Genomic DNA, 24,101 nt, shown 5'->3' with positions numbered 1-24,101 from the left:
AGCCGGCAGCGGCAGGAGGACGCGGACCTCGGCTGGCGGGGGTTGGGGTCCCCCGCCAGCGAAGGTAGGCGAGCAACGGAGGGGGAGGGTTAGCAATGGCAGCGGCTGGGGGGAGGGGGATCGGCAATGGCGGCGGCGGCGGCGGCGGCGGCGGCGGGGGGGGGGGCTATAATGTGCCCCCCCTCTCTGGCCCTGGCCCCCCCCTACCGCCGCAGTTCAGATACGCCCCTGCTCACAGATGAACCCCCAACCCCACTGTGACAAGCCCTCCCTTTTATTAGGCTGAGCTCATGTTCAGAGCTAAGGAAAATTACTATGGAAAATTACAGAATGCTTAGATCTATGGGAACGTGGTCACATGCTTTCCCAAGTCCAGGTGGCCAAGCTTGGCCTGTGAAACAAGTGCCATCCTCCCCTTTGCATACCAAATTGGTTAGAGCTGTGTCTTATCTCCTGCATTCCAACTTGTTTTTGTGCAATCAAAGTTAAACAACCATTTTGAAACAGAATTAGTTCTGATCAACAATACAGACCCCAAGTGCACTGGTCGGTCCAGACAGGGTTGAAAAACAATCTTTAAAATTCTATTCCATTACAAGTACCAGCACCTTTTTTGCTAGGAAAAATGCACTGCATAATGGTATGAGGTATTTACAGGACTATAGCCGATGCAGCCACACAGAGCGCAAAGGAAGCCGGGGTACTAAACTTGCTCCCTGTTCATTGGCTTCCCTTGCCAATGCAATGCAAGCAGGTGGGGCAGGAGTGTGCTGGGAGCGTTTGGGGGGCATCACATGTTTGTGGCTTGCGATGCGCCTGGGTATTTAGACCAACAGATAGGGGCTGTCTTACTTCCTGTATGGTTTTGCCCAGAGAAGTGCTAGCCTATTAATGGCTGCAAGCAAAATGTAGGGATGAAGGAGTGGAGGTCTACGAGGAAAATAATAAAAATTGCTTAATCTGCTTATGGTTATCACTAGTCCTGATCTCTTCTGTTAGCAAGCAAATATGACAGCAGTCCTGTTTCATATATGACTGTTTCCCAGTTAGTGTCAGGAACAGGTATAATTATCTCTCTGTCAGCATGCCATCAGTTTAGGCCATGCACAACACCACGTTATGCTGACACTCTCCGTGTATCTTCCTGTTAGTAGACAATAAAGCAGAGGAAAGATCAGACTTGTTTCCTATTCCATATCATCAAGCAGATCAATCCATAGACTGGTGGGTTGTGTCCATCTACCAGCAGGTGAGCAATCTTTTGCCTCTCTATATGTGGTCATGTGCTACCAGGAAATCCTCAGTATTCTCTCTATCTAGCAGGTGTGTGGTCACACGCAGCAGCTCTGGCTTGGTCTCCACGCCTATTGACTTAGGTTTTGTTGAGTACCTGGGGTTGAGGGCTCTTCGTGAGCAAGTGCAAACCTGGTCGTGCCAGGTCCCTCCTTTTCTCCCCCCTCCCGCTGGCTCCGTTAAAAAAAAACAAACAAAAAAAAACCCATAACAATCTTGAAGCAGAAAAGTTTTTACTTGCAGCTGCTCACTGGGACACAATTCGTTGCAGCTCGGAGCAAGAAGCAGGTAATTTTACCTTTTCCTAGAGGGCAGGGGGTTCCCCGAACGTTCCCTCGTGAATCATGGTGTCGGATGGTAAGGTCACGAAAAAGCGCTCCCTGGACCGTGATCGCGCGGCTAGTGGGGAGGCGCGGGGATCAGAGGCAGAGAAGCCCTTTTTGGGCACCCTTCCAGACTTTGCTGATTTCGCCGGTTTTTCCTCCGCTGGGGCGTCGGTGGCCTTTCCTGCCTTAGGCACCCATCCCCCAATGTCCGCCTTTCCGACGTCGGCCACCCATGCAGCTCGGACGGCCTCTGGTATGGCCGCCTTTGAGTTGGACGGCGGTAAGAAGATGGCGAAGTTTAAGCGCCATGCTTCCCGCGCGGCTCCTTCGCGGAGTGATGCGCCGGACGCCATTTTGGATGCGCAGCGTGCCTCTCCCCCGCTCTATGGAGTGGAGGTTGAGAGTTCCTCTAGGGCTGTGGCCCAGGTTGCAGAGGTGCACAAACAGGGGGGTTTCTCTCCCGAGTTTATTTTGTTGCTGCATCAGGCCTTTCAACTGCAAAACGCTGCTCCTGCTGCCCTGTCAGATATGGGGGAAGAGGCTTCCCTGATCAAGCGCCCTCGGGTGGATCTTCAGGTCTTGGGGGACTCTGTCTCCTCTGATGTAGATGAGGGCAGCGTTTCTGAGTTCTCCCAAAGGTCCCTTGGGGATTCTTTGGAGGAGGCTGATCCTCGCCCTGATGGGGGAGATGACCCCTCTGCAGCATGGCTTTTTCGCTCAGAGGAATTGCCTAACCTGTTAGTTCAGGCTATGAGCATCTTGAGTATTTCCACTCCTGAGGAAGGCCCTCCTTCAGCCTCGGCGGGTTCCGCTATTATGTTGGGAACCAAGCGCCCTTCCAGGACCTTCCACATCCATGAAGCCATGAAAACTCTAATTTCAGCTCAATGGGATTCTCCTGAGGCGAGCCTCAAGGTAGCCAGGGCTATGACTCGTCTGTACCCTCTGCCAGAGGGTGAACAGGAGGCCTTGTGCTGGCCGGCAGTGGACTCTCTAATCACTGCTGTGACAAAGAAGACGGCTTTGCCGGTGGAAGGTGGCTTTGCCCTTAAGGATTCACAAGACAGGAAATTGGAAGCGGCCTTAAAGTTAGCCTTTGAAGTGGCCGCCTTGAGCTTGCAGGCCTCGGTTTGCGGCTCCTATGTGGCCAGGGCATGCCTGACGGTGGTGCAGCGGGCCTTCCCCTCGGATCCTTCCTTGAGGGCGTATTGGCCGGTCCTGGAGTTGGGCTTGGCTTACTTGGCAGACTTGCTGTATGATGTTTTGAGAGCCTCGGCTAAAGGTATGTCTCAGACAGTCTCTGCCCGTCGATGGCTATGGCTTAAGCATTGGGCAGCTGACCATGCCTCCAAATCCCGCTTAGCCAAGTTGCCTTTTAAGGGCAAGCTGCTCTTCGGGGATGAGCTGGACAAGATCGTGACGGATCTCGGCAGTTCTAAAGGCAAGAGGTTGCCGGAGGTCAAGGCAAGGGCCAGCAGTGCTCGCCCTGGTTCCTCTAAGGGCCGTTTTCAAGAAGCCCGTCGGTATCGCCCGGGCAAGTCGGGCTCCTCCTCCTTCAAGCAGAGGTTCTCCCCGAAGCAGCATTCCTTTCACAGTGACCGCCGCTCAGGAGGTTCTTCCTCTGGTCCTCCCCCAGGGTCTCGTACCCAATAATGGGGCCCTGGTCCATGGCCCAGAGCAGATAGGAGGAAGGCTGTCCTCTTTTCTGGGCGAGTGGACCAGGGTAACTTCAGATGCTTGGGTTCTAGAAGTCATCAGAGACGGCTACAAATTGGAGTTCTGCCGGCCTCTGAGAGATGGGTTTGTGAACTCTCCCTGCAAGTCTCCCCTCAAAGTGGCAGCAGATCAGCAGACTCTGGACAACTTGCTCCACCTTGGGGCGGTGGTCCCTGTGCCCATAGAACAGTGTGGCACAGGACGTTACTCCATTTACTTTGTGGTGCCAAAGAAAGGAGGCTCTTCTCGGCCTATTCTCAACCTCAAGGGAGTCAATCGGGCCTTGCGAATACGGCATTTCCGTATGGAGACTTTCCGCTCCGTGATTGCTGCGGTACAAGAAGGAGAATTCCTGGCATCCTTGGACATCCTTGGAGGAGTGGCCTAATGGTTAGGGTGGTGGACTTTGGTCCTGGGGAACTGAGGAACTGAGTTCGACTCCCACTTCAGGCACGGGCAGCTCCTTGTGACTCTGGGCAAGTCGCTTAACCCTCCATTGCCCCATGTAAGCCGCATTGAGCCTGCCATGAGTGGGAATGCGCGGGGTACAAATGTAACAAAAAAAAAAAAGCTTATCTGCACATTCCCATCTGGCCGCCTCATCAGCGCTTCCTGCGCTTTGCAGTGCTGGGCCGGCACTTCCAGTTCAGAGCCCTCCCGTTCGGGTTGGCTAGGGCTCCGCTGACATTCTCAAAAGTGATGGTGGTCATTGCGGCTTATCTCCGCAAGGAAGGAGTACAAGTCCATCCCTACCTGGTCGATTGGCTGATTCGAGCTCCCTCCTTTGCGGAGTGTGGGAGAGCGATGGACAGGGTCATTGCTCTCCTGAGCTCCCTGGGATGGATCATCAACCGGGAGAAAAGTCAGCTGCGCCTGACTCAGTCCCTGGAGTATCTGGGTGTTTGGTTCGACACCCAAGTGGGCAGAGTGTTCCTGCCGGACAACTGGAGCCTCAAGCTTCAGGCCCAGGTGGGCTGGTTCCTAGCCTTCTCAGCTCCTTGGGCTTGGGATTATGTGCAACTGTTGGGCTCCATGACGGCCACGATGGAGGTAGTGCCCTGGGCCAGGGCCCATATGAGGCTACTACAGCACTCTCTTCTGCGGCGCTGGACTCCGGCTTCGGAGGATTACGCAGTTCGCCTTCCCCTGGACCCAGCGGTGAGAAGGGCACTAAGTTGGTGGCTGATGTCAGACAAGTTGTCTGCCGATATGCCTCTTACGTGTCCGGAGTGGATTATCGTTACGACAGATGCCTGCTTGACAGGTTGGGGAGCCCACTGCCTGGGAAGGACAGCGCAGGGGATATGGTCGCCGGCGGAGGTGAAGTGGTCCATCAACCTCTTGGAGCTTCGGGCCATTTGGTTGGCGCTTCAAGTGTTTCTTCAGGTACTGATACTGAGGCCAGTTCGAATCCTGTCAGACAGTGCCACGGCCATGGCCTATGTCAATTGCCAGGGAGGTACCAGGAGCGCCCCCCTAGCCAGGGAGGCCATGAAGTTATGCCAGTGGGCAGAGGCGAATCTGGACCAGCTGTCGGCGGCTCACATTGCGGGAGTCCTAAATGTTGAGGCGGACTTTCTCAGTCACCATACCTTGGATCCCAGAGAGTGGCAACTGTCTGCTCGGGTGTTCTTGGAGATCACGAAGCGCTGGGGCATGCCGACCTTAGATCTGATGGCGACCTTGGCCAATTGCCAAGTGCCGCGGTTCTTCAGCAGAGAACGGGACCCTCGATCTCTGGGGGTCGATGCTCTTCTCCAGCAGTGGCCGGTACAGGAGCTTCTCTACGTATTCCCGCCTTGGCCTATGCTGGGCAGAATTCTCGGCCGGGTGGCGAAACACCCAGGCCGGGTAGTCCTGGTGGGTCTAGACTGGCCTAGACGCCCTTGGTATGCGGACCTGATCCGGCTTTCCGTAGACAGTCCTCTGTGGCTTCCAGCGGAGCGGGCCCTCTTACATCATTGTCCCATGGTGATGGAGGATCCCTCCCCCTTTGGTCTTACGGCCTGGCTCTTGAGCGGAAGCGGCTGAAGAAGAAGAGCTTCTCGGACAAGGTCATCGCCACTATGCTGAGAGCATGGAAGCGCTCTACTTCTACTACGTACACCAGGGTATGGTGTACCTTTGTATCATGGTGCGAGGCAGGATCCCTGTAGCCCTTCACGGCGCCAATTGCTTCAGCGTTGGCGTTCCTGCAAGAAGGTCTGGAGAAAGGCCTGTCGCTCAGCTCTCTTAAGGTCCAGGTAGCGGATCTAGCTTACTTCAGGAGTTGCCTGAAGGGTGCTTCCCTGGCTTCTCAGCCAGATGTGGTGCGTTTTCTCAAAGGGGTTAATCACCTACGCCCTCCTCTGCACTCAATAGTGCCTACGTGGAATCTCAATCTGGTGCTGCGGGCCTTGCAGAAGCCGCCCTTTGAGCCATTATCGCGGCTGTCTCTGAAGGACCTGTTGTTGAAAGCGGACTTTTTGGTGGCAATCGCTTCAGCCAGGAGGGTTTCCGAGCTCCAGGCGCTCTCATGTAGAGAGCCGTTCCTGCGGTTCACGGAGGCAGGAGTGTCTATTCGCCCAGTGCCTTCCTTCCTACCCAAGATTGTTTCTCGCTTCCATGTGAATCAGCAGCTTTGTCTACCCTCCTTCCATAGGGAGGATTATCCAGAGGAGTATCATGCTCTCAGATGCCTGGATGTTAGACGAGTTATCATTAGATACTTGGAAGTGACCAACGATTTCCGGAAATCGGATCACCTGTTCGTGGGCCCCCGTAGGGGTCTGTAGGCATCTAAACCTACCGTGGCAAGTTGGGTCAAGGAAACGATTGTGGCGGCTTATGTGGCCGCAGGGAAGGTGCCGCCTATCCAGCTGAAGGCTCATTCTACTAGAGCACAGGTGGCTTCGATGGCAGAGTCCAGGTCCGTTTCCTTGGAGGAGATTTGCAGATCGGTGACTTGGGCGTCGGCTCATACCTTCTCACGGCATTATCGCTTGGACGTGGCAGCACGGGCCGAGGCCCAGTTTGGAGCTTCAGTGTTGCGTTCTGGGATTTCCATGTCCCGCCCTGGGTAAGTACTGCTTGGGTACATCCCACCAGTCTATGGATTGATCTGCTTGATGATATGGAAGGTAAAATTATGTATCATACCTGATAATTTTCTTTCCATTAATCATAGCAGATCAATCCATAGTCCCTCCCAGACATCTGTACTGTTTGTTCTAGTTCAGTTATGATTTATCATTTTTATTCAAAACCAGTATCCTGTACATATATCACTATACAACTTTATCACTTGCATTCACAATAACAATTCTTCAGTATTACAGGTAATGTGAGTTTGCTGAAATTTACAGAAACAAATTGTTTTCGTTTTTTATTATAATCCCTCCCTTCCCAACAACCCCCCCCAACCTTCCCCCCAATAATCCCCTCCCTCTCCCTCCCTTCCCTCTCTCCTATGTGAACAAAACTTAATACTAGAAGTTCAACAGTCTACTTCTCGCAACCGGGGTCATTGTATTTAATAGCGGGCTCCATATATTCTGGAACCGCAACCCTGTCCTGGAGCTAAAGTCAACCACTCCCGTCCTCTCCATCCGCATCATCAAAATCATTCGTGTCCGCCACTGAGAGTATGACGGGTATTGACTGGTCACCCATTCAGACAAAATCACCTGCATGGCAGTCACAGTAGCCCTGTATACAAAGGCTGTGAATCCTTTTGGTATTGGGTGAATAAACACTGGGTGTCCCAGCAACAATCCCGAATTGCATGTCCATCTGGTTCGCCAGATAGTAGAGACATATTGTGTAAGCTGTTTCCAAAATTTAGCTATGCCTCTACATGTCCAAAGCATATGCCCCAAGGTAGCTCCAGCCTCCTTGCATTTAGGACACTCCCCCCACGGGGAGACCCCCATATGGAAAGCCCTCCTGGGGGGGATATAAAGTCTGAGTGCCACTTTATATTGAGTCTCCCAATGCGACATCATGATGGTACGTCTCTTCATAGTCAAAATGTAAGCTTTAAATTGCGCTACTGTAAGGTCCAACTGAATATCCTCTTTCCACTGAGTTAACAGCTTTACAAAATCAGGTTCCGGAACAGTATCTCTGATATGTCTATGATGAAATTTTAGTGGAACCCGTTGCTGCGCTGCTAGAGAAAATGCCGAAGCCAGCTCTTCTTGAACATCTTCAGCTAAATCCTCCCAGGGCAAAGACTGTATGTAGTGTTTTAGCTGTCCATAATGAAACTCATCTGAGGGGAGCAGATCAAATTCTTCCCGGAGCTCTTGGAACGGCTTTATCCTTCCTTCAAGGGTAACTGCATGTAATAGGTATACCATCCCTTTACGCTTCCATCTGTGAAAAGCTGGGTATAAAGTTCCAGGTGGAAAGGCGGGATTCCCGCAAATCGGCAGAAATGGGGTAGTTTTTGATGAAAATTTGTGCAATTTACAAACCCATTGCCACACCGCTTTCGCCGACCTCACTATTCCTGTCCGCTGTAGTATATACGGCAGGGAAGGCCCTGCCGTATGTAAGAAGGCACTGAAGTGCGTCTCTGGATATAGTTGTAACTCTATATGAGTATCCGAGTAATCCTGGGTTCCACGAAACCAGTCATTTACATGACGCATTCCACTTGCCACCGTCATATACTTAATGTTCAGCAAGCCCAGGCCTCCATACTCCACCGGGACAGTTAATGTTGTGTAAGACAGTCGTGGCTTTTTCTTTCTCCAAAGGAAAGTTTGCACCAGTTTTATCAACTTCTGTTCATCCACCTTTTTTAGGAATAGTGGGAGTGATTGGAATGTGTATAACCACCTGGGGACTATCACCATGTTAAATAGTGCAATTCTTCCCATGAGTGAGAGTGGTAGGTTCCCCCAGACCTCCAACTGTTTGGTAGTGTCCTGCAACAATCTCTGCACATTCTGCCCATAAAGTTTTGTTAGATCCCTGGTAATTGTGACTCCCAAATATTTCAAAGAGTTCTGTGTCCACTGTAATGGGAAAGTCCCTAGCCAATTTATCTGCTCTTCTGGCAACACCGGCAAGGCCATAGATTTATGTAGATTTAAACAAAAACCTGAGTGATTCCCATACTGTTCAATTTGCTGCAACAATCTTGGTAAGGTCCGTGGGGGCTCTCGTAGAATTACTAACAAATCATCTGCATAAGCTAATATTCTGATATCCTGCCCTGCTAACTTAACCCCTTGAAGATCTGGAGCCAAAGAGACCATACGCAGTAAGGGTTCCAGGGTCATGATAAACAACAAAGGGGATAGGGGACAACCTTGTCTAGTACCACGCTGTATTGTAAACTCTGGTTCCCGGACACCATTAATGAACACTCCCGCTTTGGGTTGACAATAGAGCGTTTGGACTGCGTACATGAACCAGCCTTCTATACCCATGGCCGCCAGTGTCTGGAACATGAACGTCCACCCCACCTGGTCAAACGCCTTTTCAGCGTCTAAACTTAATACCAGGGTGGGCGCCCCCTGTTGTTGACTGATCGCCATGGCCATCAAAGTTTTCCTAATATTATGTACGGACTGACGGCCTTTCACAAACCCCACCTGCTCGGGGCCTATCAATGATGGTAGATATTCCGCCAACCTCACAGCCATCAGTTTTGCCAAAATTTTTGTATCAACGTTTAACAGCGAAATTGGTCGATAGGATTCGACATTGTCTAATGGCTTCCCTGGCTTGGGTATCAAAGTTATGAGCGCTGAATTTGCATACTGTGGAAATTCCCTTTTTTCTATTACCTCCCGATAGTATTCCAGTAGAGATGCTAGGGCCTTCCCTGATAGTATTTTATAGTACTCTCCTGAAAATCCATCTGGCCCTGGAGCTGACCAGAGCTTCAATGTTTTAATCACAGCTTGTACTTCTATCAATGTCAAAGGTTTATTCAAGTTCCCCAGCTGTTCCCCTGTTATTTTTGGGAGCTTTGCCTGTGCTATATATTGTTGTATCTCTCGTTCCGAGGGAGCTTGTCTTAATTTATATAGGGCTGAGAAATAATCTGTGAATGCTTGCCCAATCTTTCGACGGTCCGTAATTAAGTTCCCTTTTTTATCTTTCAATGCTGCCACTGTCCTCGGGGCTCCTGAATTTTTTATTAAGCGCCCTAACATTCTGCCTGCCCGATTGCCATGTTTTTGTAATTTGTATTTGTAAAAAAGGGCCGATCTCAATTCCCCTTCATGTAATAGACTATTAAGGGCCACCTGTGTAGCCTTCAAATTTTCCAAATTAGCTATTGTGGGGTGGTGAAGGTGAATTCTCTTAGCCCTCTGCAACTGGCGCTCTAAGTTCAATATGCCCACAGCCCTCTTCTTGTTCTTAGCACTGCAATAAGCTATAATGGTTCCCCGGATGACCGCCTTAGAGGCCATCCAGAACAACTCGGGCTGATGGGTGGCATGCCATTTATTATGTTCTATATATTGGTCCCAGTTCCGCTGCACATGTGACCGCAACCGTGTATCATGATATAAGCCCGCCGGATATCTCCACCCTCTCTGTCCAGTTGTATCTGTGGTAACTTTAATATCTATCCATATCATAGCATGATCTGCCACTTCTTCTGGGCCTATATGTGCTGTGTCTACTAGGTGAAATATGTTGCGGGCTAGTAATATATAGTCTATCCTGGCAAACGTGCCATGCGCCCTTGACCTGTGCGTGTAATCTTTCTCTCCTGGGTGATAAATCCTCCACGGATCTACCAGATCAAGGGTCTTGGAGAATGTCTGAAATTCTCTAGCCCGAACTCCTCTATACTGAGAATCCTTTGTGCTAGAACAATCCTGCCGGGGATCCAGGACTGCATTGAAATCCCCAACCACTATCAACTCTCCACCATGACTTTGCAGGCACTTCCCTGCTAGGTTGGTGAGGAAGGATGCATCATGATTATTAGGCCCATATAAAACCAAAAGCAACAAAATTCTCCCCGCTAACCAAACCTTCAACATTATATGGTCCCCCCGAGCCCCCCTTTCCAATACTGTCGCTTTATATGGGAGCCCCTTTCTAAATAGCACCGCCACCCCCCCCCCTACGACTCTGTGTTGACGCTGCAAATACTTCTCCGACCCAATGCTTTTGTAGTTTAGAATGTTCCAGATCAGTTAACCGCGTCTCTTGTAAGCACGCAATATCCGCTCTGTGTCTCTTAAGTGCAGAGAGTATCTTAGATCTTTTAATTGGGGAACTAATCCCACCCACGTTCCATGATATTAGTCTAGTGGTCATCTTTTAAACCACCCCATTTCCAGTGTCCTGCTACGCCCCAGGTTTTACAGGTCTCCTCAGCTCCAAGACCCCACTCTCTAGAACAAACTCTAAAAGTACCTCCCAATTCCATTATACACTTCTCCCGGTTCCCATGTAATAAGTTTCGCTTCTCTTTAACGTCTAGTACTTGTCTTTGTAATATTAACCTTTCTCCCTGAGTCCCCTCATTCCCCCCCAACCGTTCTAACCCTATAGCCAGATTCCCAGGCCTAGCCCCGGAATTAGCAAGAAAGCACCTAGCGTGTCGAGAGCCCCCAACTCCTATATATGACACATGTTTATAACTATAATTACTGCAACATTTAGTATCTGGTCTCCTTTATATTACCAACATCTTTAGACTCCGTCCAGCATGCCTTGATCTCGGAGGCTTGTTTTTGCTTCTTCCAATGATTTAAAAGTCTGCCATTGTCCTTGGACTTGCACTTTCAGGGAGGCTGGGTACTGCAGAACAAATCGAACTTGTTTTTGGGCCAGCGATGAGCATATAGGGTGGAATTTACGCCGTCTCTCCTGCACTCCAGTTGAGTAATCCTGAAAAATCAGGATTTGCCGTCCTTCATGTTTTAGTTCACCTCTACGTATCTTAAATCCTTGTAGGACTTCCATTTTATGACGATAATTGAGCAACCGCGCAACCACCACTCTTGGTCGCTCTTGATTTTCTCTGATTCGGCCAATTCGATGTGCCCTTTCAATAACCAACTGCCCAAATGAGTCTGTCAAGGCCAATTCCTTAGATAACCATCCCGTGAGCCAGTCCACCAGGTTCTTGTCAGGTATTTTCTCGGAAAGGCCCACTATCCGCACATTGTTCCTGCGGGAGCGATTTTCTAGATCTTCCAGCTTATCCATGTGCTCTTGAAGCTGCCGTTTTACCTCCCGCAAATCTGTGCTGTAGCCTTGCGAATCGTCCTCCAAGGCGGACACCCTGGTCTCTGCATCCTCCATTCGGGTTTCCAAACCTTCCATTTTCGTATTGAAAGCGTCCAATTTTAAATCTAAAGCGTCCCATTTTGGCTGCCAAGCATTTGCAACTGCAAGCGTTAACTGTTCAAGTTGCGACGCTGTAAAATTTTGTTGCGCCGGAAGCGGGTCCTCCGCCATTTTCGGGTCTGGCGCTGACATTTTACTTTTCTCCTTATCTTTTTTCCCCGTTCGTAGCGCCATTCCGGGTGGAGACTGTTTAAGATATTTGTCCATTAAGGTACGCCAGCTTTAAATTTCCCTGTTTAATCTCTCGTGTTGCAATATTCAAGCGGTTTCTGGAGCGAGGGCCCAAGAGCTAAAGCAGCACACGTCCACTCAGCTCATCACGTCACGTGCTTCCCTCTCTAGTTCAGTTATATTTCAGGTTCAAGTTTAGACTTCAGTTCCTGTTCAGGAGGACTTCGAGTTCAAGTTCTTCCACTTGGATTTCCCGGGAATTGGGACGACTTTGTGTTACAGTGAGCTGCTGATTCTTTCCCCCCGTTTCGACGGTGGTTGGATTCATAACTAAATTATGCCAGTGCTCCCTCCCGCTTCGTGTGGTAGTAGGGTAGCTTTGTTTCCCTCTCGCTTTGGCGGTGATGGGTTAAGCCAGCTCCTCCCACGGTTGCAGTAGCAAGACATGCCAGTTCTCCCCACGTCGGCAGGTGTGGGTGCCCCCCCCCCACCGCTTCGGTGGTGGTTGGGTGGCGGAGTGTCCCTTTGTGGGTTTAATTCTCTATGTTTGGTGATTCCTGCGGATGGAGCTTTGATATCGACTATACTGAGGATTTCCTGGTAGCACATGACCACATATAGAGAGGCAAAAGATTGCTCTATATCTCACCTGCTGGTAGATGGACACAGCCCACCAGTCTATGGCTTGATCTGCTATGATTAATGGAAAGAAAATTAACAGGTATGATACATAATTTTACCTTTTCTTTCTTCATTCATTTTTCCTAGGAGTTGAAGTTGCAAGCGGAGGCTTTGGAGTTTGATATTGCATTGAAGGCTATGACTGTGCTCCGTTATATCACCGATAACATAAACAGGTAAACTTTATCTGAAGGCTGTGGTCTATATTTGTCTATTGACCTGACGGCGAGATGGAAGTCTGGCATTTGTTTGTGACAACTGTCATACCTTTCTTTGTTCACTTCTACTCTGCTCTCCCTTGTTTTTCTTCTCCCTCATGATTCATCTACTTACTTTTCTACCTATCCCTTTACTGTGTCTTCCACCTCATAGGGTCAAGGGGTAGCCATGACGGGGGGGGGGGGGGGGGGGGGCCTTGGGAGCCAGGGCCTTCCAGTTTAGGTTGAGGCCCCTGGATGATGGGAGTCCCCAAGCCCTGCCAACTGAAGCACTCCTCCACTTCCAGCCTACACAGTCCCTGGGCCATTGCCACCACACGGGATCTTCACCTCTGCCACACATGCTCAATTTTCGCAAAACTAAGCATACGCAGGGGGGGCAGGCCCCTCCTGTGCATGCTCAGTTTCATGGAAACTGAGAATGCACAAGGGGGTGGGCCTCTTCCACGCATGCTCAGTATGGCAGAAACCAAGCATGCACTGGGACAGGAGGCCTGGCACGAGCGGTGGTGGTGATAGTGCAGGAAACAAGCAGGCCGCTGGTGGAAAAGTACTTCTGCTGGCAGGACTTAGGAACCCCTGGCAGCTACTACTACTACTATTTAGCATTTCTATAGCGCTACACGGCGTACGCAGCGCTGCACAAACATAGAAGACAGACAGTCCCTGCTCAAAGAGCTTACAATCTAATAGACAAAAAATAACGTAAGCAAATCAAATCAATTAATGTGTACAGGAAGGAGGAGAGGAGGGTAGGTGGAGGCGAGTGGTTACAAGTCAAAAGCAATGTTAAAGAGGTGGGCTTTCAGTCTAGATTTAAAGGTGGCCAAGGATGGGGCAAGACGTAGGGGCTCAGGAAGTTTATTCTAGGCGTAGGGTGCAGCGAGACAGAAGGCGCGAAGTCTGGAGTTGGCAGTAGTGGAGAAGGGAACAGATAAAAAGGATTTATTCATGGAGCGGAGTGCACGGGAAGGGGTGTAGGGAAGGACGAGTGTGGAGAGATACTGGGGAGCAGCAGAGTGAGTACATTTATAGGTTAGCAAGATGGTGGAGGCTATTATTAAGAATAAAATTGCAGAGCATATACAAAAACATGGACTGATGAGACAAAGTCAGCACGGATTTAGTGAAGGGAAGTCTTGCCTCACCAATCTAATGCATTTTTTTGAGGGGGTAAGCAAACATGTGGACAATGGGGAGCCGGTTGATATTGTATATCTGGATTTTCAGAAGGCGTTTGACAAAGTGCCGCACGAAAGACTCCTGAAGAAATTGCAGAGTCATGGAATCGGAGGTAGGGTATTATTATGGATTAAGAACTGGTTGAAAGATAGGAAGCAGAGAGTAGGATTGCGTGGCCAGTATTCTCAGTGGAGGAGGGTAGTTAGTGGGGTCCCGCAGGGGTCTGTGCTGGGTCCGTTGCTTTTTAATGTATTTATAAATGACCTAGAGATGGGAATAACTAGTGAGGTAATTAAATTCGCCGATGACACAAAATTATTCAGGGTCGTCAAGTCGCAGGAGGAATGTGAACGATTACAGGAGGACCTTGCGAGACTGGGAGAATGGGCGTGCAAGTGGCAGATGAAGTTCAATGTTGACAAGTGCAAAGTGATGCATGTGGGTAAGAGGAACCCGAATTATAGCTACGTCTTGCAAGGTTCCGCGTTAGGAGTTACGGATCAAGAAAGGGATCTGGGTGTCGTCGTCGATGATACGCTGAAACCTTCTGCTCAGTGTGCTGCTGCGGCTAGGAAAGCGAATAGAATGTTGGGTGTTATTAGGAAGGGTATGGAGTCCAGGTGTGCGGATGTTATAATGCCGTTGTATCGCTCCATGGTGCGACCGCACCTGGAGTATTGTGTTCAGTACTGGTCTCCGTATCTCAAAAAAGATATAGTAGAATTGGAAAAGGTACAGCGAAGGGCGACGAAAATGATAGTGGGGATGGGACGACTTTCCTATGAAGAGAGGCTGAGAAGGCTAGGGCTTTTCAGCTTGGAGAAGAGACGGCTGAGGGGAGATATGATAGAAGTGTATAAAATAATGAGTGGAATGGATCGGGTGGCTGTGAAGCGACTGTTCACGCTATCCAAAAATACTAGGACTAGAGGGCATGAGTTGAAGCTACAGTGTGGTAAATTTAAAACGAATCGGAGAAAATTTTTCTTCACCCAACGTGTAATTAGACTCTGGAATTCGTTGCCGGAGAACGTGGTACGGGCGGTTAGCTTGACGGAGTTTAAAAAGGGGTTAGATAGATTCCTAAAGGACAAGTCCATAGACCGCTATTAAATGGACTTGGAAAAATTCCGCATTTTTAGGTAACTTGTCTGGAATGTTTTTACGTTTGGGGAGCGTGCCAGGTGCCCTTGACCTGGATTGGCCACTGTCGGTGACAGGATGCTGGGCTAGATGGACCTTTGGTCTTTCCCAGTATGGCACTACTTATGTACTTATGTAGTAGAAGAAGTTTGAACAGGATGTGAAAACGGATAGGGAGCCAGTGAAGCGACTTGAGGAGAGGGGTAGTATGAGTAAAGCGACCCTGGCGGAAGACGAGATGGGCAGCAGAGTTTTGAACCGACTGGAGAGGGGAGAGGTGACTAAATGGGAGGCCAGCAAGAAGCAGATTGCAGTAGTCCAAACGAGAGGTGACAGGGGTGTGGATGAGGGTTTTGGTAGAGTGCTCAGAAAGAAAGGGGCGGATTTTACAGATGTTGTAAAGAAAGAAACGACAGGTCTTGGCGATCTGCTGGATATGAGCAGAGAAGGAGAGAGAAGAGTCAAAGATAACCCCAAGGTTTCGAGCTGAGGAGACAAGGAGAATGAGAGAGCCATCAACAGAAATAGAAAATGGGGGGAGCGGGGAGGTGGGTTTGGGGGGGAAAATGAGAAGCTCGGTTTTGGTCATATTTAATTTCAGGTGGCGTTGAGACATCCAGACAGCAATGTCAGACAAGCACGCTGAAACTTTGGTTTGGATGCAAGGTGAGATATCAGGGGTAGAAAGGTAGATTTGGGAGTCATCAACATAGAGATGGTAGGAAAAGCCATGGGATGAGATTAATGAACCAAGGGAAGAAGTGTAGATAGAAAAGAGGAGGGGACCAAGAACAGAACCCTGAGGTACGCCGACAGGCAGTGGGATAGAAGTAGAAGAGGATCCACCAGAGTGAACACTAAAGGTGCGGAGGGAGAGGTAGGAAGAGAACCAGGAAAGGACAGAGCCCTGGAATCCAAGTGAGGACAGGGTATCGAGAAGTATGCTGTGATCGACAGTGTCAAAAGCAGCGGAAAGATCAAGAAGAATGAGGATGGAATATTGACCTCTGGATTTAGCCAGTAATAGGTCATTGGAGACTTTAGTAAGCGCAGTTTCGGTTGAGTGGAGAGGGCGAAAACCAGATTGTAGTGGGTCAAGAATAGCATGTGAGGAGAGAAAATCAAGGCAGCGGCGGTGAACAGCACGCTCAATTAATTTGGAGAGAAAAGGGAGGAGGGAGATGGGTCGGTAATTAGAGGGACAAGTAGGGTCGAGTGAAGGCTTCTTAAGGAGAGGTGTGACCACAGCATGTTTAAAGGCAGTAGGGACAGTTGCAGTGGAAAGTGAGAGGTTGAGAATGTGACAGATAAAAGGAATAAGAGCAGGTGAGATGGCATTAAGAAGGTGGGTGGGAATGGGATCAGAGGAACAGGTGGTACATTTTGAGGAAGAAAGGAGAAGTGTAGTTTCCTCTATAGAATTTCAGGAAAGGAGGAAAAGGAATGAGGGGAAGGAGAGAGAGGGGAACGGACTAGTGGAAGGAGAGGTGGCGAGGTAGAGAATTCAAGGTTTATCTTGGCAGCTCAAGTATATGAGGTGTAGGCGGGGGGAAGAGTGGTGGCAGGGCACTGCAACATTATATCCCCCCTCCCCCACTTTGTTCTCAAGACCCAAGGCCCCAGTTCTGGCTATGTGCCTGCCTCATAGAAACATAAGAATCTAAGAACTGCCATACTAGGTCAGACCAAAGGTCCTTCCAGCCCAATATCCTGTTTCTAACCATGAATATGGGTTTGGGTCATGCATTTGATGTACCATCTTCTAGTGGTGCAACCAAAGTGGTTTAAACATTATGTGATGTTTTAAGATTGGGACCAAAAATAGAATACAGCGGGGTGGACGAAAAAGGCTAGAGATTTTATTTCAAAACTTCACTATGACTCGACACGCACTGTGCAAAGCACTGTGTCAGGAGTCTACAAACATACAAAACATCAACAAATAGATCAACAGTCATATGTACAAATACCATAATAGAATAATATGCATGCAATTTAACAAGTTTAACAAGCTGAGCGCTGATAACAGCACTTAACAAGCAATAATGAGCACTAATTGGCACTGATTAAAATTTAGGTGCACAACTCACTAAGCGTATCCTGTAATGATGTGCGCCTAACTTCTAATGCGTGCGAGCAAAAAGAGGCGTGGTTATGGGCGTTTAGTGGGCATTCTGAAATTTAGGTGCCTAGTTATAGAAAATGGCCAGTGCGCCTAAATCTACATGCTGAGATTTACGCCATGTTTTTGTTGGTGTAAATGGATGCACGTAGATTTAGGTGCTGAAATATCAACTAATTATATCCTATAATCAGGCGTCGATGATAGAATATGCTTAGTCGCCGATTTCTTAGGCGCCATATATAGAATCTCCCCCATAGGGTTTAGCGGGTACAATGTAGAACGGCCATGATCAAAGACAATACTGGGCTCAGTGAACCATGTGCCTAACCCTGCATGGGATTTCTTTTGTCCTTGTTTGCTTTTCTTGTGCCTACCCTATCTCTGTTCTCTCCTTCTCATGCTCCCCCTCTCGTCTCCTCTTCATCTCTCTTTTCCCCTCACTTGGATCTCTAGTATTTCTTATCCGAGTAATATTTTGCTTCTCCGAGGACAAGCAGGCTGCTTGTTCTCACTGATGGGTTGACGTCCTCGGCAGCCCCCTCCATCGGAAAGTTTACTAGCAAAGGCCTTTGCTAGTCCTCGCGCGCCCATGCGCACCGCGCATGCGCGGCCGTCTTCCCGCCCGAAACCGGCTCGAGCCGGCCAGTCTTCTTTCGTCCGCGCTCGGTACGGTCGTGTTACGCCGTTCGTGCCCCAGAGAGTCGACCTCGCGCGTCCTTTTCGACGTGTTTTTTCGCTGTTTTTTTCCTTGAAAAAGTTCGGGAAGCGCTCCGGTAGTGTTCCGGAAGACCCTTTCGGGTTTTCTGCCCTTCCCGTATTTCTCAGTTTTTGCCCCGTAAGTTTTCTTTCGTTGTCGGGGTAGGCCTCTTTTGGCCTCGGTCGAGATTTTTTCTCCCTCTAAATTTTGGTGCTTCAATTTTCGCCATTTCGGCTTTTGATTTCGCCGGCGTGATTTTTCCGCCCATGACATCGAAGCCTTCCAGCGGCTTCAAGAAGTGCACCCAGTGCGCCCGGGTAATCTCGCTCACTGATAGGCACTCTGCGTGTCTTCAGTGTCTAGGGGCCCAGCACCGCCCTCAGAACTGCAGTCTGTGTTCCCTGTTACAAAGGCGGACTCAGGTAGCGAGATTAGCCCAGTGGAACGTTTTGTTCTCGGGCTCTTCGTCGGCATCGGCACCGGAGGCATCAAGTGCATCGACGTCGTCAGCGTCCGGGACCATCTTCCTTGGCTGCCGCTCCATCGACTGCACCGAGGCATCGGACCTCTGCATCGGCGCCGAGGCATCGGGCGACTGCATCGACGTCGGTGGTACCGAGACTTCGTCTGCTGATGTCGTCGGACGGAGGTGCATCGTCAGGAGTGCAGGTGAGGGCTGTCCATTCCCCTGCTGGTGGCGGTGAGCCTTCGGGTGGGTCTCCTCCTACCCTGAGGGCTCCTGCGGTACAGCCCCCCCGGGATCGACCCTCTTCGGTCTCGGCCCCGAGGAAGCGACGGATGGATTCTACGTCCTCCTCGTCGGTGCCGGGGAGCTCCGGTGACATGCTTCGGAAGAAGTCGAAGAAGCATCGACACCGGTCTCCTCCCCATGTCGGCACCGAGAGCTCTGGGTCGCCGAGGGATTCGGCACCCAGCAGGCATCGGCACCGAGAGGACCGCTCACCCTCTGTTCAGGAGGTGTCGATGCGCTCCACTCTGGACAGCCCGGAACAGCCTCCTCGCCCGGAACAGGTTCTGACGTCGACGCCTGCATCGACCTCTCAGCCTTTCTCTGCAGCCGCTCTAAACGAGAGCCTCCGGGCCGTTCTCCCAGAGATTCTGGGAGAGCTGTTGCGCCCTACCCCTCCGGTACCGGCGGTGCTTGCGCCTCCGGTACTGTCGAGCGTGGCGCCGGCTGGCCCATCGCCCAGGTTGAGGTCCCCGACGTCGGTACCGCGTGCGGTGCCGACAGCGGCCACCTCCCAGGAAGGCTCCCCGACTACGTCGGCGGAGGGAGCTTCGCCGATGCGGGCGAGGGAGTCTACCTCTCGACGCCCCCACCGTGGACGGGGTTCCACCGAGTCGAGCAGGGCGAGGTTGCAGACGCAGGTTCGTGAACTTGTGTCTGACACCGAGGGTGAGGCCTCGTGGGAGGAAGAGGAAGACCCCAGATATTTCTCTGACGAGGAGTCTGAGGGTCTTCCTTCTGATCCCACTCCCTCTCCTGAGAGACAGCTTTCTCCTCCCGAGAGCCTGTCTTTTGCTTCCTTTGTCCGGGAGATGTCTACGGCCATCCCCTTCCCGGTGGTTGTGGAGGACGAGCCCAGGGCTGAAATGTTTGAGCTCCACCTAAGGAAGCGTCCACTGTTCCCTTGCACCATGTCCTGAAAAAGACATTGCTTGCGAACTGGACCAAGCCACTAAGTAATCCCCACATTCCCAAGAAGATTGAGTCCCAGTACCGGATCCATGGGGACCCAGAGCTGATGCGCACCCAGTTGCCTCATGACTCTGGAGTTGTGGATCTGGCCCTAAAGAAGGCTAAGAGTTCTAGGGAGCATGCTTCGGCGCCCCCGGGCAAAGACCCTAGAACCTTAGACTCCTTTGGGAGGAAGGCCTACCATTCTTCTATGCTCGTGGCCAAGATCCAGTCTTACCAGCTCTACACGAGCATACACATGCGGAACAATGTGCGGCAGTTGGCGGGCTTGGTTGATGCTCTTCCCCCTGAGCAAGCCAAGCCTTTTCAGGAGGTGGTCAGGCAGCTGAAGGCGTGCAGAAAATTCCTGGCCAGAGGAGTTTATGACACTTTTGATGTTGCGTCCAGGGCCGCTGCTCAAGGTGTGGTGATGCGCAGGCTCTCATGGCTGCGTGCCGCCGACCTGGAGAATAGACTCCAGCAGCGGATTGCGGACTCGCCTTGCCGTGCGGACAACATTTTTGGAGAAAAAGTCGAGCAGGTGGTAGAGTCTCTCCACCAGCGGGACACCGCATTCGACAAGTTCTCCCGCCGGCAGCCTTCAGCCTCTACCTCTACAGGTAGACGATTTTTCGGGGGAAGGAAGACTGGTCCCTATGCTTCTGGTAAGCGTAGGTACAATCCTCCTTCCCGACAGCCTGCGGCCCAGGCTAAGCCCCAGCGTGCTCGCTCTCGTCAGCAGCGTGCGCCTCAGCAAGGCCCCGCGGCTCCCCAGCAAAAGCAAGGGGCGAGCTTTTGACTGGCTCCAGCAGAGCATAGCCGACATCCAAGTGTCAGTGCCGGGCGACCTGCCGGTCGGGGGGAGGTTGAAAGCTTTTCACCAAAGGTGGCCTCTCATAACCTCCGATCAGTGGGTTCTCCAAATAGTCCGGCAGGGATACACCCTCAATTTGGCCTCAAAACCTCCAAATTGTCCACCGGGAGCTCAGTCTTACAGCTTCCAGCACAAGCAGGTACTTGCAGAGGAACTCTCCGCCCTTCTCAGCGCCAATGCGGTCGAGCCCGTGCCATCCGGGCAAGAAGGGCTGGGATTCTATTCCAGGTACTTCCTTGTGGAAAAGAAAACAGGGGGGATGCGTCCCATCCTAGACCTAAGGGCCCTGAACAAATATCTCGTAAAAGAAAAGTTCAGGATGCTTTCCCTGGGCACCCTTCTCCCCATGATTCAGCAAAACGATTGGCTATGCTCTCTGGACTTGAAGGATGCCTACACACACATCCCGATACTGCCAGCCCACATACACACACATCCCGATACTGCCAGCCCACAGACAGTATCTGCGATTTCAGTTGGGTACACGCCACTTCCAGTACTGTGTGCTACCCTTTGGGCTCGCCTCTGCGCCCAGGGTGTTCACAAAGTGCCTAGCTGTGGTAGCAGCGGCACTTCGCAGGCTGGGGGTGCACGTGTTCCCATATCTCGACGATTGGCTGGTGAAGAACACATCCGAGGCAGGAGCCCTGCAGTCCATGCAGATGACTATTCGCCTCCTGGAGCTACTGGGGTTTGTGATAAATTACCCAAAGTCCCATCTTCTCCCAGTGCAGAAACTCAAATTCATAGGAGCCCTGCTGGATTCTCGGACAGCTCGCGCCTATCTTCCAGAGGCGAGAGCCAACAACTTGTTGTCCCTCGTCTCGCGGGTGCGTGCGTCCCAGCAGATCACAGCTCGGCAGATGTTGAGATTGCTGGGCCACATGGCCTCCACAGTTCATGTGACTCCCATGGCCCGCCTCCACATGAGATCTGCTCAATGGACCCTAGCCTCCCAGTGGTATCAGGCCGCTGGGGGTCTGGAGGACGTGATCCACCTGTCCACGAGTTTTCTCAAATCCCTGTATTGGTGGACGATTTGCTCCAATTTGACTCTGGGACGTCCCTTCCAAATTCCTCAGCCACAAAAAGTGCTGACCACGGATGCGTCTCTCCTGGGATGGGGAGCTCATGTCGATGGGCTTCACACCCAAGGAAGTTGGTCCCTCCAAGAACGCGATCTACAGATCAATCTTCTGGAGTTGCGAGCGATCTGGAACGCTCTGAAGGCTTTCAGAGATCGGCTGTCCCACCAAATTATCCAAATTCAGACAGACAACCAGGTTGCCATGTACTATGTCAACAAGCAGGGGGGCACCGGATCTCGCCCCCTGTGTCAGGAAGCCGTCAGCATGTGGCTCTGGGCCCGCCGTCTCGGCATGGTGCTCCAAGCCACATATCTGGCAGGCGTAAACAACAGTCTGGCCGACAGACTGAGCCGGATTATGCAACCTCACGAGTGGTCGCTCAACTCCAGAGTGGTGCACCAGATCTTCCAAGCGTGGGGCACCCCCTTGGTGGATCTCTTCGCATCTCGAGTGAACCACAAAGTCCCTCAGTTCTGTTCCAGGCTTCAGGCCCCCGGCAGACTAGCATCGGATGCCTTCCTCCTGGATTGGGGGGAGGGCCTGCTGTATGCTTATCCTCCCATCCCTCTGGTGGGGAGGACTTTGTTGAAACTCAAGCAAGACCGAGGCACCATGATTCTGATTGCTCCTTTTTGGCCGCATCAGATCTGGTTCCCCCTTCTTCTGGAGTTATCCTCCGAAGAACCGTGGAGATTGGAGTGTTTTCCAACCCTCATCACACAGGACGAGGGGGCGCTTCTGCATCCCAACCTCCAGTCTCTGGCTCTCACGGCCTGGATGTTGAGGGCGTAGACTTTGCCTCTTTGGGTCTGTCAGAGGGTGTCTCCCGCATCTTGCTTGCTTCCAGGAAAGACTCCACTAAGAGAAGTTACTTCTTCCATTGGAGGAGGTTTGCCGTCTGGTGTGACAGCAAGGCCCTAGATCCTCGCTCTTGTCCTACACAGACCCTGCTTGAATACCTTCTGCACTTGTCTGAGTCTGGTCTCAAGACCAACTCTGTAAGAGTTCACCTTAGTGCAATCAGTGCATACCATTACCGTGTGGAAGGTAAGCCGATCTCAGGACAGCCTTTAGTTGTTCGCTTCATGAGAGGTTTGCTTTTGTCAAAGCCCCCTGTCAAGCCTCCTACAGTGTCATGGGATCTCAATGTCATTCTCACCCAGCTGATGAAAGCTCCTTTTGAGCCACTGAATTCCTGCCATCTGAAGTACTTGACCTGGAAGGTCATTTTCTTGGTGGCAGTTACTTCAGCTCGTAGAGTCAGTGAGCTTCAGGCCCTGGTAGCCCAGGCCCCTTACACCAAATTTCATCATAACAGAGTAGTCCTCCGCACTCACCCTAAGTTCTTGCCAAAGGTCGTGTCGGAGTTCCATCTGAACCAGTCAATTGTCTTGCCAACATTCTTTCCCCGTCCTCATTCCTGCCCTGCTGAACGTCAGCTGCACACATTGGACTGCAAGAGAGCATTGGCCTTCTATCTGGAGCGGACACAGCCCCACAGACAGTCCGCCCAATTGTTTGTTTCTTTTGATCCCAATAGGAGGGGAGTGGCTGTAGGGAAACGCACCATATCCAATTGGCTAGCAGATTGCATTTCCTTCACTTACGCCCAGGCGGGGCTGGCTCTTGAGGGTCATGTCACGGCTCATAATGTTAGAGCCATGGCTGCGTCGGTAGCCCACTTGAAGTCAGCCTCTATTGAAGAAATTTGCAAAGCTGCGACGTGGTCATCTGTCCACACATTCACATCTCATTACTGCCTGCAGCAGGATACCCGACGCGACAGTCGGTTCGGGCAGTCAGTTCTTCAGAACCTGTTTGGGCTTTAGGATCCAACTCCACCCCCCGAGAGCCCTGTTTGTTCTGTTCCAGGCTGCACTCTCAGTTAGTTGGTAAATTTTTTAGGTCAATCTCAGTTATGTCCTCGCCGTTGCGAGGCCCAATTGACCATGGTTGTTGTTTTGAGTGAGCCTGGGGGCTAGGGATACCCCATCAGTGAGAACAAGCAGCCTGCTTGTCCTCGGAGAAAGCGAATGCTACATACCTGTAGAAGGTATTCTCCGAGGACAGCAGGCTGATTGTTCTCACAAACCCGCCCGCCTCCCCTTTGGAGTTGAGTCTTCCCTTGAAGTGTATTGTCTTGCTACATACTGGACTGGCCGGCTCGAGCCGGTTTTGGGCGGGAAGACGGCCGCGCATGCGCGGTGCGCATGGGCGCGCGAGGACTAGCAAAGGCCTTTGCTAGTAAACTTTCCGATGGAGGGGGCTGCCGAGGACGTCAACCCATCAGTGAGAACAATCAGCCTGCTGTCCTCGGAGAATACCTTCTACAGGTATGTAGCATTCGCTTTGCCCGCTTCTGTATCTTCTAATTGACACTTTAGGTGGTTTCTCTACAGTTTACCCCTGAGTGGTCTCCATCGGCTGCTGACTACACATAACGTTCCCTGCCTGCTTGTTCAAATGATAGAGCACTGTCCCTGGAGTCGCCATGAGAAAGGTATGGAGCGACTCATTTTCATTGTCCCTTCAGTCTCTGTTTCTCCCCAACTCATATTCACATTTACTCGTTATC

The 24,101-nt window shown here is 51.1% G+C and overlaps 1 protein-coding gene across 1 annotated transcript in view; it reads left to right on the top strand.

Annotated features, from left to right (window-relative positions):
• The window catches only part of ZMYND10 (zinc finger MYND-type containing 10), a 185,214-nt gene that overhangs the window by 68,471 nt on the left and 92,642 nt on the right, over positions 1-24,101 (top strand). Inside the window, exons 6-7 of the mRNA XM_030205499.1 lie at positions 12,588-12,676; positions 23,926-24,026. Of these exons, the coding sequence (XP_030061359.1) occupies positions 12,588-12,676; positions 23,926-24,026 (190 nt within the window). The remainder of the gene's footprint in view (positions 1-12,587; positions 12,677-23,925; positions 24,027-24,101) is intronic.

The sequence above is a fragment of the Microcaecilia unicolor genome, chromosome 6, assembly GCF_901765095.1.
Source record: "Microcaecilia unicolor chromosome 6, aMicUni1.1, whole genome shotgun sequence".
In the NCBI taxonomy this organism is placed as follows: Eukaryota; Metazoa; Chordata; class Amphibia; order Gymnophiona; family Siphonopidae; genus Microcaecilia; species Microcaecilia unicolor.
This window is presented reverse-complemented; position numbering and strand designations above follow the sequence as displayed.